Genomic DNA, 12,791 nt, shown 5'->3' with positions numbered 1-12,791 from the left:
CCATTCGAGCCAAGAGGTAGAAAACAGAGCCCATTCATCTAAGACACACAAGTATGTTTCAGTGATTGAGATTAGTTTGTCAATTTAAAGGTTATTTAAAGTAGGTAAAGTGACAGATTTTTAAGTAAATTGCATGCTGGTTGTTATATACCTGACTGACACCTTTAGGTGATAGATTTACACACAAACCAAATCTAAATCGTACTCCGGTTGCAGGTATGAGTTGGTGCATCTGCTGCTGTCGTATGGAGCGGATGTGAACTGCTACTTTAACGGCATCAGCCACACAGTGTTCCCCACAGGCCTGCAGTACTGTCTGAGGGACCCGCTCATGCTCCGCCTGCTGCTCAACTGTGGATACCACGCCTACAAGTACCAAACGGCCCTACAGTCCAAATATACTGTACGGCTTAAGTTCTTTCAATTGACACCAATTGTACGTCAACGTGTTCAATGGTGCAAACAGAGAAGAGAACTTGATCTTCATGTCAGTTTGTGTTTGTATTGGATTATATTGATATAATAAATGTGCATTACTCTCAGACATAAATGAAATAGTTTAAATTCCGGGCCTAAAAATTATAGCAATACATTTCTTTACACATGGAACTATCTGTCCCCTGATATGTTTTTAATCTATCAGGAGTTCAGACAAAGTCCCTATTTCAACTGTGAGAATGTTGATGTGCTTAATTAAAGTTGGGGTACGCAACTTTTTCCCCTCACAATTAGTTAATTTTGTTTCCACCTCAGAATATGTATCACGAAGGCAGAATTTAGTGAAAAGGCAGACCTCCACATGCCGTGAATAAAGACATATAAAATGTCTTTATTTACTGTGAGACATTTAGAAGAAGATCTCTTTTCCGATTGGTGGAGGAAATACAAATTGAAGCGGCAAATCGGCACAATTGTATCTTTTTGACGCAATAACGACATCCATTTACAACTACATAAAATATCACCGTGTATAAGTATTACAGTAAGAATTATGTTCCTTTTTTCTTGTCTCGAGGTGTTTCCTGTGCTGTTGCGGTGCCAGTGAGGAGCTGGACAATACCTGGGCTGACCTCCATAATCAGGCGTACCAGATCTACAGCTCACCAGAGGCCATCACAGTGAGTCACAGCAACAATCACAGTTATTTTTGGATTCAGAATAACTAACCACTATCAAGCAGCAATAAATATCTCGAACGACAAAAACTATTTAAATAAAACAAAACGCGCTGTATTCACCGTTTAATCACATTTAAAGTTTGTTGGAAGGTCGACAAACTTACTACAGACTATGCACTCAGGTTACCATGGAAACAAGCAGTTGAAATCACAGGGCCAAGTTGTCGGTCAGATCTGTGGAGAGGTGATACTGCTGTCAAACTTGCAAGTATTTCTGAAAATAAGTTAAATAAATGCTAGATATGTTTGGGAAATTTCTGGCAAAGCGATAACACAAATATTAAAGATAAGATAAGATAAGCCTTTATTAGTCCACACAATTGGGAAATTTCGGTGTTACAACGCAAGTAGATACAGAAGAACAGATGACTTATAGGAAGCCTTAAAAAAAAAAAAAAAAACTCTTATAAACAAAACTCCTATAGGCAGAACCTCTCATATTCCTAATATTTTTTTTTTTATTTTTTTTTTATAATTATCAACATGCACATTGAAACCACCTGTAATGACCACAACCCATCTCAATAAAATCATCAATAAAACTTTTGCATTGCTGGGAAGGCTTGAACAAAATAATGAAGAGAACGGATGGAGACATAAACAAATTATGATAACACCCCAAAGGACAAACTGTGAGTATTTTGCTTCATTATTATTATTTCATCATCACCAAATCAAGTTCCTGGCCTGTGAATTGTGTTCAATGGTAATAAACCTTTTCTGATTCTGGTTTCCTCTTAACCTTGCCAATGGAGTTTTAGTTTATTTTGTTTCCAAAGCAAATATTAACCACAGTTTTGTCTTTCCTTCTCTTTAAGTTCTGCGAGTTTGTGTCCGTTTCATGGCTCAAACAACATGTGGTGGGCGGTGTGGTGAGGATGCTCCTGGACTATGTGGGCCATGTATATCTATGTCCCAAACTCCAGAAAATGCTGAAGGACAGACCTGAGTGGGAGGAGATTTCAAGCATTCTCGGTAAAACCACTCAACCGTCTGCATTCCTCCCTATATTTGCGTATTCATGTGTGATTTAAGTGGCGTTTTGTGTCTGTTCGGTCCAGGCAGCCCACGTCCACTGCAGCACTTGTGTCGACTGGTCATCAGAGGTCACATTCCACCCAAGACACTCAACAATCCTGGAGCTATGTCTGAGGTTCCTCTTCCTCCCAGAGTGAAGAACTATCTGACCTACAAAGAGTACGACCTTTACGGTGACTCTGCGTAGAACATAATATGAGAACTTATTATGTTATTATTTATGTGCTGGCTTTTTGAAGCAAGTTCTTTAAACCCACTGCTGTACACACGGATACCTAAAGTAGATTGTTTTATTTTTTAGGTTTTATTTATTTGGATCACCATGAGTCTTTCTGGGGTTCATAAAAAATACAATCAAGCAATATAGATCAGATAAATTCAAAGCAACCCACAGTAGTTCCGTTTTTTGTGAGCATTCTTACCACAATATTGAATTTAAAGGTTCCATATGTAATTTTTCTGAGAGGAACCGGCTGCCACTATAGAGATTGTATGTGGCACAGCATGGCATTAAACTACATGCATATTATACACAGTTAAATGTGTGTTTGTTGATAAATATATATATATACCTTAAAAAGCATGCATTCTGGAACCTTTAACAATGTTTCTAATTAAAGGATAAAGTGCAGTTGATATCAAATATATGTTTTGTCAATATATAGATTGCATTTTCACTTTTAAATGAGTAGACATTGTAATTTATCCAAGTTTAGTCATGCTGGAGTTGTACTGTTTTAACTCAGTTGTAGTACATTATTAGATTACATGTCTCTTAACCACACGCAGTTGTTAGCACTTGTAGCTAATCAAATTGTACGGAGATTATCTGAGGTCAACAAAACCACAAGAACCAGGAGCACGAATAAGAAAATACAGCTATCGGGAATGTTTTGTATTAAAGTCAAACATATTGGTGAAAAATGCTTTTGAATTTATCATAACAGGCTCAACGGAATTCATCCAAGTCACATTTGCCACTTAAATAGAGTAATGGTGTAAAGAAAATAAATAAATAAAAGAGTTTGTTCAGTCAATATGTTGTTGCTTTTGACACAAGAATCACAAAAAGGTACAAACTAATGGAAGTCTAAACTTCTTCTACAGGTTGATATTTACGTAATAACGATGTTGTTTTAAATACCGGTAATCATGATTTCAACTGACCAGATAAATCATGATTATGTTATTCTCTGAAGCCCTATTTTTTGTGAATAATAATATAGTTTGTTTGTTTGTTTTTTTACTATAAAATAAAATGTTTGTTCCTGACCATTCCACAGTGAGAAGAATGTTCTTATGTAAGCGACTGTCTTTGTAGGTATGGATATATACATATAAGTTACCTTATATAATAAGGTAACTTTTATTTAAAAAAAAAGAGCGGAAAATGTGTACATGGTCTCATTATAAGAGCTTTCATGTTCAACCACAATGTTGAACATGTAGTTAGCATTACCATTTAGAAAAGTAACTATATTCTGAATACTACCAAAAGAAAGAGTATCTGTACTTGAATACAGTTTTTTTTCAAATTAGTATTCTGAATGTATTTTTTATGTATTCAGTTAATTCCCAACACTGAAAAGAGGATACCGTATTTTCTGGACTATAAGGCGCACCAGCCAAAAGTTGCATAATAGAGAAGAAAAAAACATATAAGTCACACTGGAGTATGAAATGCGGTTGCAAGTGTGAAAATAACAAATAATGTCGCATATAAGTCGCAAGTATATAAGTAAAAATATAAGTACAAGTCGCACCCCGGCCAAAACTATGAAAAAAGGTGCGACTTATAGTCCGGAAAATACGGTATGCAATTTTCCAAAGACATGGCTGTATTGAAACATAATTATTGGCTGATCACTCACGACATTATTACAGTAATTAATTAATCTGATTAGTTAGTTAGTATTTAGGATCTGCATCGGGCCATGTCTAATTATGACCTATTCACCAGTAGCACCGTGACCTCGGCATCTTCCCAGTTGTTCTTTTAGATCTGAACAAAGCTTTGCCTTAGTCAGTCCCTTAGCTCACCGGCTTTTTGTGGCCCTCTCTCTCAACTACGCGTCCAAAAAAAGACACGGCATCACGGGCCCCGCGCCGTGGTACGTTGATCCCCCTCTCTTAAGGCTGAGCCGGACAGCAGCTGTGGAGATTAGACAGTAGGACACACACCGGCACTGTGGACACCTCTGCCAGACCTGAAGGGAGCTGGTGGAAACTGGCCTGGAATTCCTCTGAAAGCTGCATTTTTGTTCCATTTTAAGGAAGACACAATGGAATAATCAACGTTGTCAACATCTTAAAAAGAACTCTTCGTTAGAATTAGGTCGTCTCTAAAAGAATGTTGAAATGGTTTTGCAAGTTCTCAAAAAGGTCTGACAAGAACAGAATTTGAACAACTTGTAATTCATTGTTGTTATTGTTGTTGTTGTTGTTGTTATCTTTATTCCAACGATGAGTGTTTTTGGCTACCGTCGGGAGCTGAGCAAGTACGAAGATGTTGACGAAGACGAGCTGCTGGCGTCTCTCAGCCCAGAGGAACTGGCCGAATTGGAGAAAGAACTGGGCGACATCGAACCAGATACCAACGTCCCCATCGGCCTGAGGCAGAGGGACCAGACGGACAAGACGCCAACGGGGACTTTCAGCAGGGAAGCGCTCATGAAATACTGGGAGAATGAGACGCAGAGGCTGCTGGAGGACGAGAGGGGAGGAGGAAGCCCTAAACTGGTGAGTGAAAACACAACAACGTAATCATAAAAAGAATAATTGGATTTGGGATTTCTACTGTGTGCCACATGCAGCTCGTCTGGAGTGCAAACAGATATACGTTGGGCAAACCTATTAAATATTAGACTTTATTATGGGTCAATGGGAAATATCTCTTTAGATGTTTCTTTATGTATCCAGCTGGAACATCTGTTTTAGTTTATGATCACACCACTTTGATGCTTTTATTACATATGTAAGCAAGAGGGAAGGAAAGACTCGAATATCTATGTTAAGTTACAAAAAAATAACTTAACGTAGATATTATTTTTCACATGAAGGGACTTGAATATCTTTAAATTGTCCTTCAAAATTGTCCTTTATCTTCGTGTAAAGTGGAATATTCCAGTAGGAAGTGTACACTGTAATGATGGAACCCTGGCATGAATAATAAATTAGTTCAAATTTAATCTTAAAATAATCAAAATAAGGAAATTCTTGTATGGCTATTATCTACAAAAATAAGTTGTTTTTTGTTAACAGTAGTGAACCCATAACCCAGCTATATCTTGAAATATTGAAGTAAAGATAAAAAAAATACTTGTTATTTGTTTCACTGGTCATCGAGAACTCTTAAAAAGTAGATCCAAACTGGCTGCTAGAACTGCATTGAAGGGATGGCATTTTAAATTGCTATTGATACTATACAAATTAACCTTACTTTATTATTCGTATAATTGTGTATGTAATGTAGGAGTCACTGAGTTAAGAATGATTTAGTCCACTGGCCGTTTGCTTTCAGGATGAAGAGTTCAAGGAGACAGAGGTGGACAGCGAATGTGAAGACGAGAAAGATGATGAAAACGAGAAAGAGGTGAAAACGCAGCAAAAGCAAACAGAAGAGGAAGAAGAGGAGGAGGAGGAAGAGAGTGAGGAAGAGGAGAGCGAGGAAGAGGAGCCGGTGACAGAGGAGGACGAGGAGGATGAGGAAGATGAACCAGACAATGAAATACAAACATTCCAGTCCAGTGCGCGCATAGTGACATCAGAAGCACCAACGTTACTAAAACCGCAGAGGGTGGAGCCAATGAGACTGACTCCGCCCCCTCCCCCTCCTCCACCTGTCGAGGACCACACGTCTGGGAACCCAACTGTAGTGGATGACGTGCTCCAGAAGGTCCTCAGCAACGATCCTGAGGTGACAGACGTGAACCTCAACAACATAGATGATATCTCACAGGTATGAGCCCAAAGGGATCAAACTTTATTTATAAAGTGCTTTTCATACATGCATGTGACCCAAAGTGCACCTCACCTTGCAACCACCCAAACCCACTCACAACCAGCCCACAGACAACACAGTCACATGTCCCATTCACTCACCCACCCACCCACGCTTTCACACACACAGCATCAATAATGAGCATGAGTACTGATGAACCAGTTGAGAAAGCACCATCATTAACACAAGGAGCAGAGAGTTGCCTGCAGCCACCAATGCCGGTCACAGAGGACAGATGAGGCAGAGACACCAAACCTCCACCAGGGGCCCACAAGACATTGAGATGCCTTAAAAAAAAAAAAAAAAGATTTGACGCTCTTTTCCCATGGGTGGTGTATTTGCTCCTAAACTAAAAGCATGTCTAATAATTGAGGGCAAGGTCTCGGGTAGATATTGGTAAAATAAAGGTTAAACACTGAATGAATATAAAATCTTGACTGTTGCGTCGGAGGTAGAATATGAGAATATGTGATATGATGCATAGAAGACCTAGGACTGTTGTTTTCCTATAGTAAATGGGACTCAAAATGTCCCATGTAATGTCTTTACCTTACTGTCCACACAGGAAACCCTGATCCGGTTTGCAGAGGCGCTGAGATGCAACTCACATGTGCGGACTTTCAGTGTGGCCAACACTCGAGCCGATGACCAAGTGGCTTTGGCCGTAGGTAAGATGCTGAGTGAGAACTCCTCAATCGTCAATCTGAATATAGAGTCTAATTATGTGAGCGGGAGGGGTGTAATGGCCCTGGTCCAGGCCTTACCCAGGAACAACACCCTGACAGAGCTGCGCTTCCACAACCAAAGGCACATCTGTGGAGCACAGGTAGGACCACTCGTCACACATTCTTTGGAATACACATTGGATTCATGCGCCATTTATGTGTGTTCCCCTATTTCAGGTGGAGATGGAGATGGTGAAGATCTTGAGAGAAAACCACACTGTGATAAAGTTGGGCTACCAGTTCAATCTGCCCGGCCCGAGAATGAGTATGACGGGGATCCTGACCAGGAACCAGGACCGACAGAGACAGAAACGCCTTGAGGAGCAGAGACTGAGGCAGAGCCAGCAGGGGCCTACAGAGGGCGCTCTGAATCCCCGGACCTCTGCACTGGTATGATGTGGATTTTACCTGCACGAAAGTTGGTCTTAATCTTGAGGCTGCGAGCAGTACTAGCTGGAGGTGGCACGGTTGATCATGTGGTAAAAACAAGTTTGTCAACCCTTGCTTTATACAATATTTCATGTTCCTGTACATCTATTGTTAATCTTGTGCGTCCAGACATTTGCTTTTACTACTAAATAAATATATGTCCTATTTTTACTCCACAGAGAGGAACCCCTTCTTCATCCCCGTACACTTCTCCATGGTCCTCTCCAAAACTGCCCCGCAATCAAGCCACGGAGCAGACTCCTCCCGCACCTCCTCCTCCTCCTCCGCCGCCTCCACCCCCGCCTCCTCCACCACCCGCACCTTTCCAAGGACAGAAGGAGAAGAAAGACAAGAAACCAACGCGCATGATCGCCGAGGTGATCAAGGCCCACGAGGCGGGCAGTAAGAAGACCACGAAGGCGAAAGGGAAGAAGAGTAAGAAGGGGAAGGATAAAAACCGCGGCGCGGAGGAGACCGGGAGCATCCTGAAGGAGCTGAAGAACGCTCTGAGGCCCGTGGTGGAGCGCAGGGGGGAGGACAGCCGCCCCACCACGCCCCTACGGTCCGCCCACGACCAGCTCATGGAGTCTATCCGGGGCAGCAACACGCGCGTTCTCAGAAAGGTGAGTGGCACTTGAGTACAGTGAAACATGCAGAAGAACATCGGTTTTCTCGAGTTTCTACTAAGAAGCTGAAGATTCATCTCACATTATGTCACATAGGATAGGATAGGATAGGATTTTACTAGGTTAGCCTCTGTCTTGCTTTAAGTGAGTGGCAGGTAGATCTAACCAATTGAGTTTAAGTGTAAAATCTTAGAGGAATATAGCTTTATTTAGCCCTTAAAGACAAAAAAAATTAAAAATAAATCAACCAAAAATGGCAGGATTTTATTTTCTTCAAAAAACACTCCCTCCGACAATAAGAACTCTTATTCAATTCGCTAATTACCCACAGCTAATAGCAAATAGCTTTTCATTTTGCCAATCATCGTATCACAAGTTTATTTAAAATTACAAAGTTGCTGTTATGTGCCTCAGTGGTTGGGCTGCAGCACACATGCATCTGAGTGTACTGAGTCTTTCCTGACGGTCTTCCTTCTGTCCGTCTGATTTCCTGCCATGATGTCAAAACAGAATTGTGTGTGGGTAAATACACAACTGTGTTTCTCAAACGTTTCCTGACGTTGCTTGAGGCTTTTGTTTGTTATTGCTGAAGTGGAAAATGCTGGTGCCCCTGGACGGCAGTGGGGCTCTTAGCTGTGACATTCCTGACACTTAGTTGTGATATTTATAGAAGCTGTTCACCAAAGTTAGATAATAATAACTGACACTATGTTACCACAGCAGCATCACCAAAAGAGTATAAGCAAACAGCCAGAAGTGGATAATAGTGGTTTGGCTCTTATATTACTGGAAATATGTAACTTTCATGGTTTTATTTTCAGGTGGATCTCCCTCATCATCTCAGATAAAAAATAAAGGCCCATTTGTTTCAATCAAATAATGGAAATCTGCTTTGGGGTCTTTGACAGGGATCAATGGAAATGGGAAAACTTGTGAAAACGTTCATATTTGTATTAGCACCGAATGCTAATGAACTAATGAATTTAAACTGTTGATCTGTTTTTAAGTAACACACACATTGTATATTTGTACATATCACCTATTGTTTGACACATTTGTTTCAAAATATAATCGGATTGTGTTTTCATTAAAATCGTTGTGTATTCTTACACATGCAACGTCTCACTGAATCTGTGAATGTGCCACTTACAGCCCAAAGGTAAAGAGTCTATTATATCCCCCAATGGTCAAGAGTGCTCTAAATGTAGGATTTGTTCCACTATTGACTCTTAATGGCTGAAGTTAGTTTTTTACCATCTGATCCTATCCTGCAATGGTTCAGAATCCTCCTGGCCTACAACTAAAACTACTGCATATAAATACTTTTTGAACTTAGCATATAAAATTACACGTGTGCTGCAGAATATTATACCACATTGTAGTAGATGTAGATCATGAAGACAGTAAGTCGTGTTAATTATTGTACATCACGAGAGTTGAAGGTTGAATCACAGCGAAGCCTCGACAGACTGAACACAAATGACACAAAAGATGGAGAGAGCCGAGCTAATGCTAATCCTGGAGCTACATTAGTTTCTGTGAGCTAAATATGTCCCTCACTGTTACAGCCACCGGCAGCTGCTCAGAGGTGACACAGTTTGGAGCTCAGCCGTGCCAGAGACCTGACAAATGACATAATGAGGGGGAAAAGTGGACATAAGAGCCAGAAACATGGTGCATTACTTGAAATATAATCCAAATTGTGAGCATCTCTTTTTGCACTACTTTCACCCAGTGGACCAATGGCGGTATGATAATTATAACATGTATTTTAATATAATAGGATTGAAACATATGGATACAAAACAATCAAAATAGGAAAAGCATTGTTTAAAGAATAACAATGCTTATATAAGATGATGATGGATGCATGTAGGGATGGTATATCTGATGCCGTTATCAGATATAAGACATTTTGCAGATGTTTGGATATTCTTCTGCAACGGTCTCAGCCTTTGTGTGTCATGTGTTATTCCCCGTTTGCCCTCCATCAGATTTGTCTTTTTTTTTAACAATCTAAGGAGTACAAATGAAAATAAACAAACACACATATTTCTGTATGTTTATACAATCATGCAGCAGATGAACCAAATATTGTTTTTTGGTCATAACAAGCCAAAAAGTCTATAATAAAATAACAGTAATAATAATAGTTACTTTCATGTGGTAAGTGAGTGACAAATACATTCCTTTTGAATAATATCATAATAGAATACATTTAGCAGGGGTGGAAAGTAACCAACTCACATTATTGTTTAGTAGATTTTTTGGGGTAGCAGATTTTTAAATGTGTACTTGTACTTGTAATTGAGTACAAGTTTAGCCATGTAACTAATTATTTACATTTAAATTCACTATGAGTAGTGCAGCTCATGTCCCAATCGTCCCGATGTACAAATGTCTCACCTCCGTCTCCTTTCTAAACTCAAACTCACTAAAGTAGAAAAAGCTTCAGTTGTAGTCATCTGGACTCAGTTTGAAAAAATAGACGTTTCGACTCTCATCCAAGAGTCATTGTCAATAAAAGAATTTAGATCGAGAACTCCGATATTAATACTGTTCTCTGGTAAGACCCGCCCATTGGGAGGAGCCTTCCTGAAGTAGAAAGAGTTGTTTGTTTCAACAGAAACTCCCCCCTTGTATCTACCGAGCTAGCCTATTCAGAATTTTATAGACCGGCCTCTGTATTACAGACTGTATCCTGGTGAAGCCATGCCTTGCATTTATGGCCTTCCAAAAATACACAAAAAGGAGGTTCCACTCAGACCCATAGTGTGCAGCACAGATTCCATCACCTACAATGTGGCCAAGCATTTAACAACTATATTGGCTCTGCTTGTGGGGAATTCGGAACATCATGTGGAAAACACGCACAACTTTGTGGATAAAGTGAAACATCTCCAACTGGACCCAGATGACCTCATGGTTTCATATGATGTTGTGTCCCTGTTCACCTGCATCCCGACCACTGATGCAGTAGCAGCAGTGAGGATCAGACTGCAGGAAGACACCACCCTACAGGAAAGGACCAAACTGACACCTGAACACATATGTAAACTGTTGGACATCAGTCTGAACACCACTTACTTTCAATTCCGGGGACAATTTTACAGACAGATTCATGGCTGTGCCATGGGCTCGCCCGTCTCTCCCATAGTGGCCAACTTGTACATGGAGCACTTTGAGAAGAAGGCACTGTCCTCATTCTCAGGCATAGCCCCAAAATTGTGGCTCCGCTATGTCGATGATACTTTTGTAACAATTAAGAAACAAGAGCTGGAAACCTTCTCTGATCACATCAATGCTGTGGACCCACATATTAGGTTTACAAGAGAAGACGCTAAGGAGAATCGCTTGGCCTTTCTTGATTGTTCCATGATCAGAGGAGAGGACGGGAAACTCCAAATAGAAGTATATAGGAAACCTACACACACGGACCAGTATCTGCTCTTTGGTTCCAACCACCCACTACAGCACAAGCTGGGTGTGATCAGAACCTTACAACACAGAGCTCAAGGTGTGCCCACCAGCTCAGAGGGCAAGAAGAAAGAGGAAAAACATGTCCGAAATGCCCTCTCAGCCTGTGGTTACCCCGCTTGGGCTCTCAACAGAGTGAAGAGAACCAAGAAGCAGGACAAAAGGGAAACTGAACAGAGAAGGAAGGGTGTTTCTATCCCTTATGTGTCTGGCCTGTCGGAAAAACTGCAGAGAATTTTTAGACAACACGAAGTCCCTGTTTATTTTAAACCAGGAAACACTTTAAGACAAAAACTGGTTCATCCTAAGGACAAATTGCCGGCTCAAAAACAGAGCAATGTAGTTTATTCGATCCAATGCAGTGAAGAAAGCTGTAAAGAACGGTACATAGGTGAGACGAAACAGCCTCTACACAAGAGGCTTTATCAGCACAGAAGAAATACAAGTTCAGGACCACAGAGCGCCGTGCATCTCCATCTTGAAGCCTCTAATCACTCGTTTGAAGACGGTGAGGTGAAGGTTTTAAGCAGGGAGAAAAGATGGTTTGAAAGAGGAGTCAAGGAAGCTATTTTTGTTAAAAAAGAAAGACCTTCTTTAAACAGAAATGGAGGGCTCAGATTCTATCTTCCTGGTATCTATAATGGTATACTGAACCCCTGGAAAGGTAGAGGACCAGGACCAGGACATTTAGATGCTAATCAGGTACTCGGGGTGGTTGAGCCAGGGTCTCACAAAGACAAAGAGGATTCTAATAGGCCATTAAAATTCTGAATAGGCTAGCTCGGTAGATACAAGGGGGGAGTTTCTGTTGAAACAAACAACTCTTTCTACTTCAGGAAGGCTCCTCCCAATGGGTGGGTCTTACCACAGAACAGTATTAATATCGGAGTTCTCGATCTAAATTCTTTTATTGACAATGACTCTTGGATGAGAGTCGAAACGTCTATTTTTTCAAACTGAGTCCAGATGACTACAACTGAAGCTTTTTCTACTATGGAACACGCCTGGACGAATGAGGGATTACATACATACTCACTAAACTTCACCAGATTATCAAAAGACTGATCTCAAATGATACTGAAACCATGTAAAAAAGTAACTTGAACTCCGAGTAGTATTTTTCTTGTATACTTTTTAACTTTTACTCAAGTTCAGATTTTATCCCAGTACTTGTAAATCTTAAAGTACATTTTTGTCAACTGCACTTTTACTTGAGCACAAATAATTCAGTTCTCTTTCCACCACTGCCGTACAATGATAAAGTGATGATTTAAATCTGACTAAAACTCAAATGTTCTCTCAGTCTTCTTTTTGGAGT

The 12,791-nt window shown here is 40.3% G+C and overlaps 2 protein-coding genes across 2 annotated transcripts in view; both read left to right on the top strand.

Annotated features, from left to right (window-relative positions):
• The window catches only part of asb15b (ankyrin repeat and SOCS box containing 15b), a 16,888-nt gene extending 13,400 nt beyond the window's left edge, over positions 1-3,488 (top strand). Inside the window, exons 10-14 of the mRNA XM_072454915.1 lie at positions 1-16; positions 217-372; positions 1,016-1,118; positions 1,997-2,153; positions 2,240-3,488. The exon at positions 1-16 is cut by the window's left edge and continues 129 nt beyond it. Of these exons, the coding sequence (XP_072311016.1) occupies positions 1-16; positions 217-372; positions 1,016-1,118; positions 1,997-2,153; positions 2,240-2,403 (596 nt within the window). The 3' untranslated portion in view covers positions 2,404-3,488. The remainder of the gene's footprint in view (positions 17-216; positions 373-1,015; positions 1,119-1,996; positions 2,154-2,239) is intronic.
• Positions 3,489-4,375: 887 nt separating this feature from the next.
• lmod2b (leiomodin 2 (cardiac) b) lies at positions 4,376-9,146 on the top strand. The gene is made up of 6 exons (XM_072454914.1): positions 4,376-4,955; positions 5,737-6,174; positions 6,782-7,042; positions 7,119-7,331; positions 7,550-7,993; positions 8,818-9,146. Exons 1-6 carry the CDS (start codon positions 4,680-4,682, stop codon positions 8,842-8,844), a joined length of 1,659 nt encoding a protein of 552 aa, XP_072311015.1. The 5' UTR covers positions 4,376-4,679; the 3' UTR covers positions 8,845-9,146.
• The last annotated feature ends 3,645 nt before the right edge of the window (positions 9,147-12,791 follow it).

Source organism: Eucyclogobius newberryi, unplaced genomic scaffold (genome assembly GCF_026437365.1).
Source record: "Eucyclogobius newberryi isolate DKJ021-1_F unplaced genomic scaffold, fEucNew1.0.hap1 SCAF_2, whole genome shotgun sequence".
Lineage (NCBI taxonomy): Eukaryota > Metazoa > Chordata > Actinopteri > Gobiiformes > Gobiidae > Eucyclogobius > Eucyclogobius newberryi.
The sequence above is the reverse complement of the archived record's forward strand: the minus strand, read 5'-3'. Positions and strand labels throughout refer to the sequence as shown.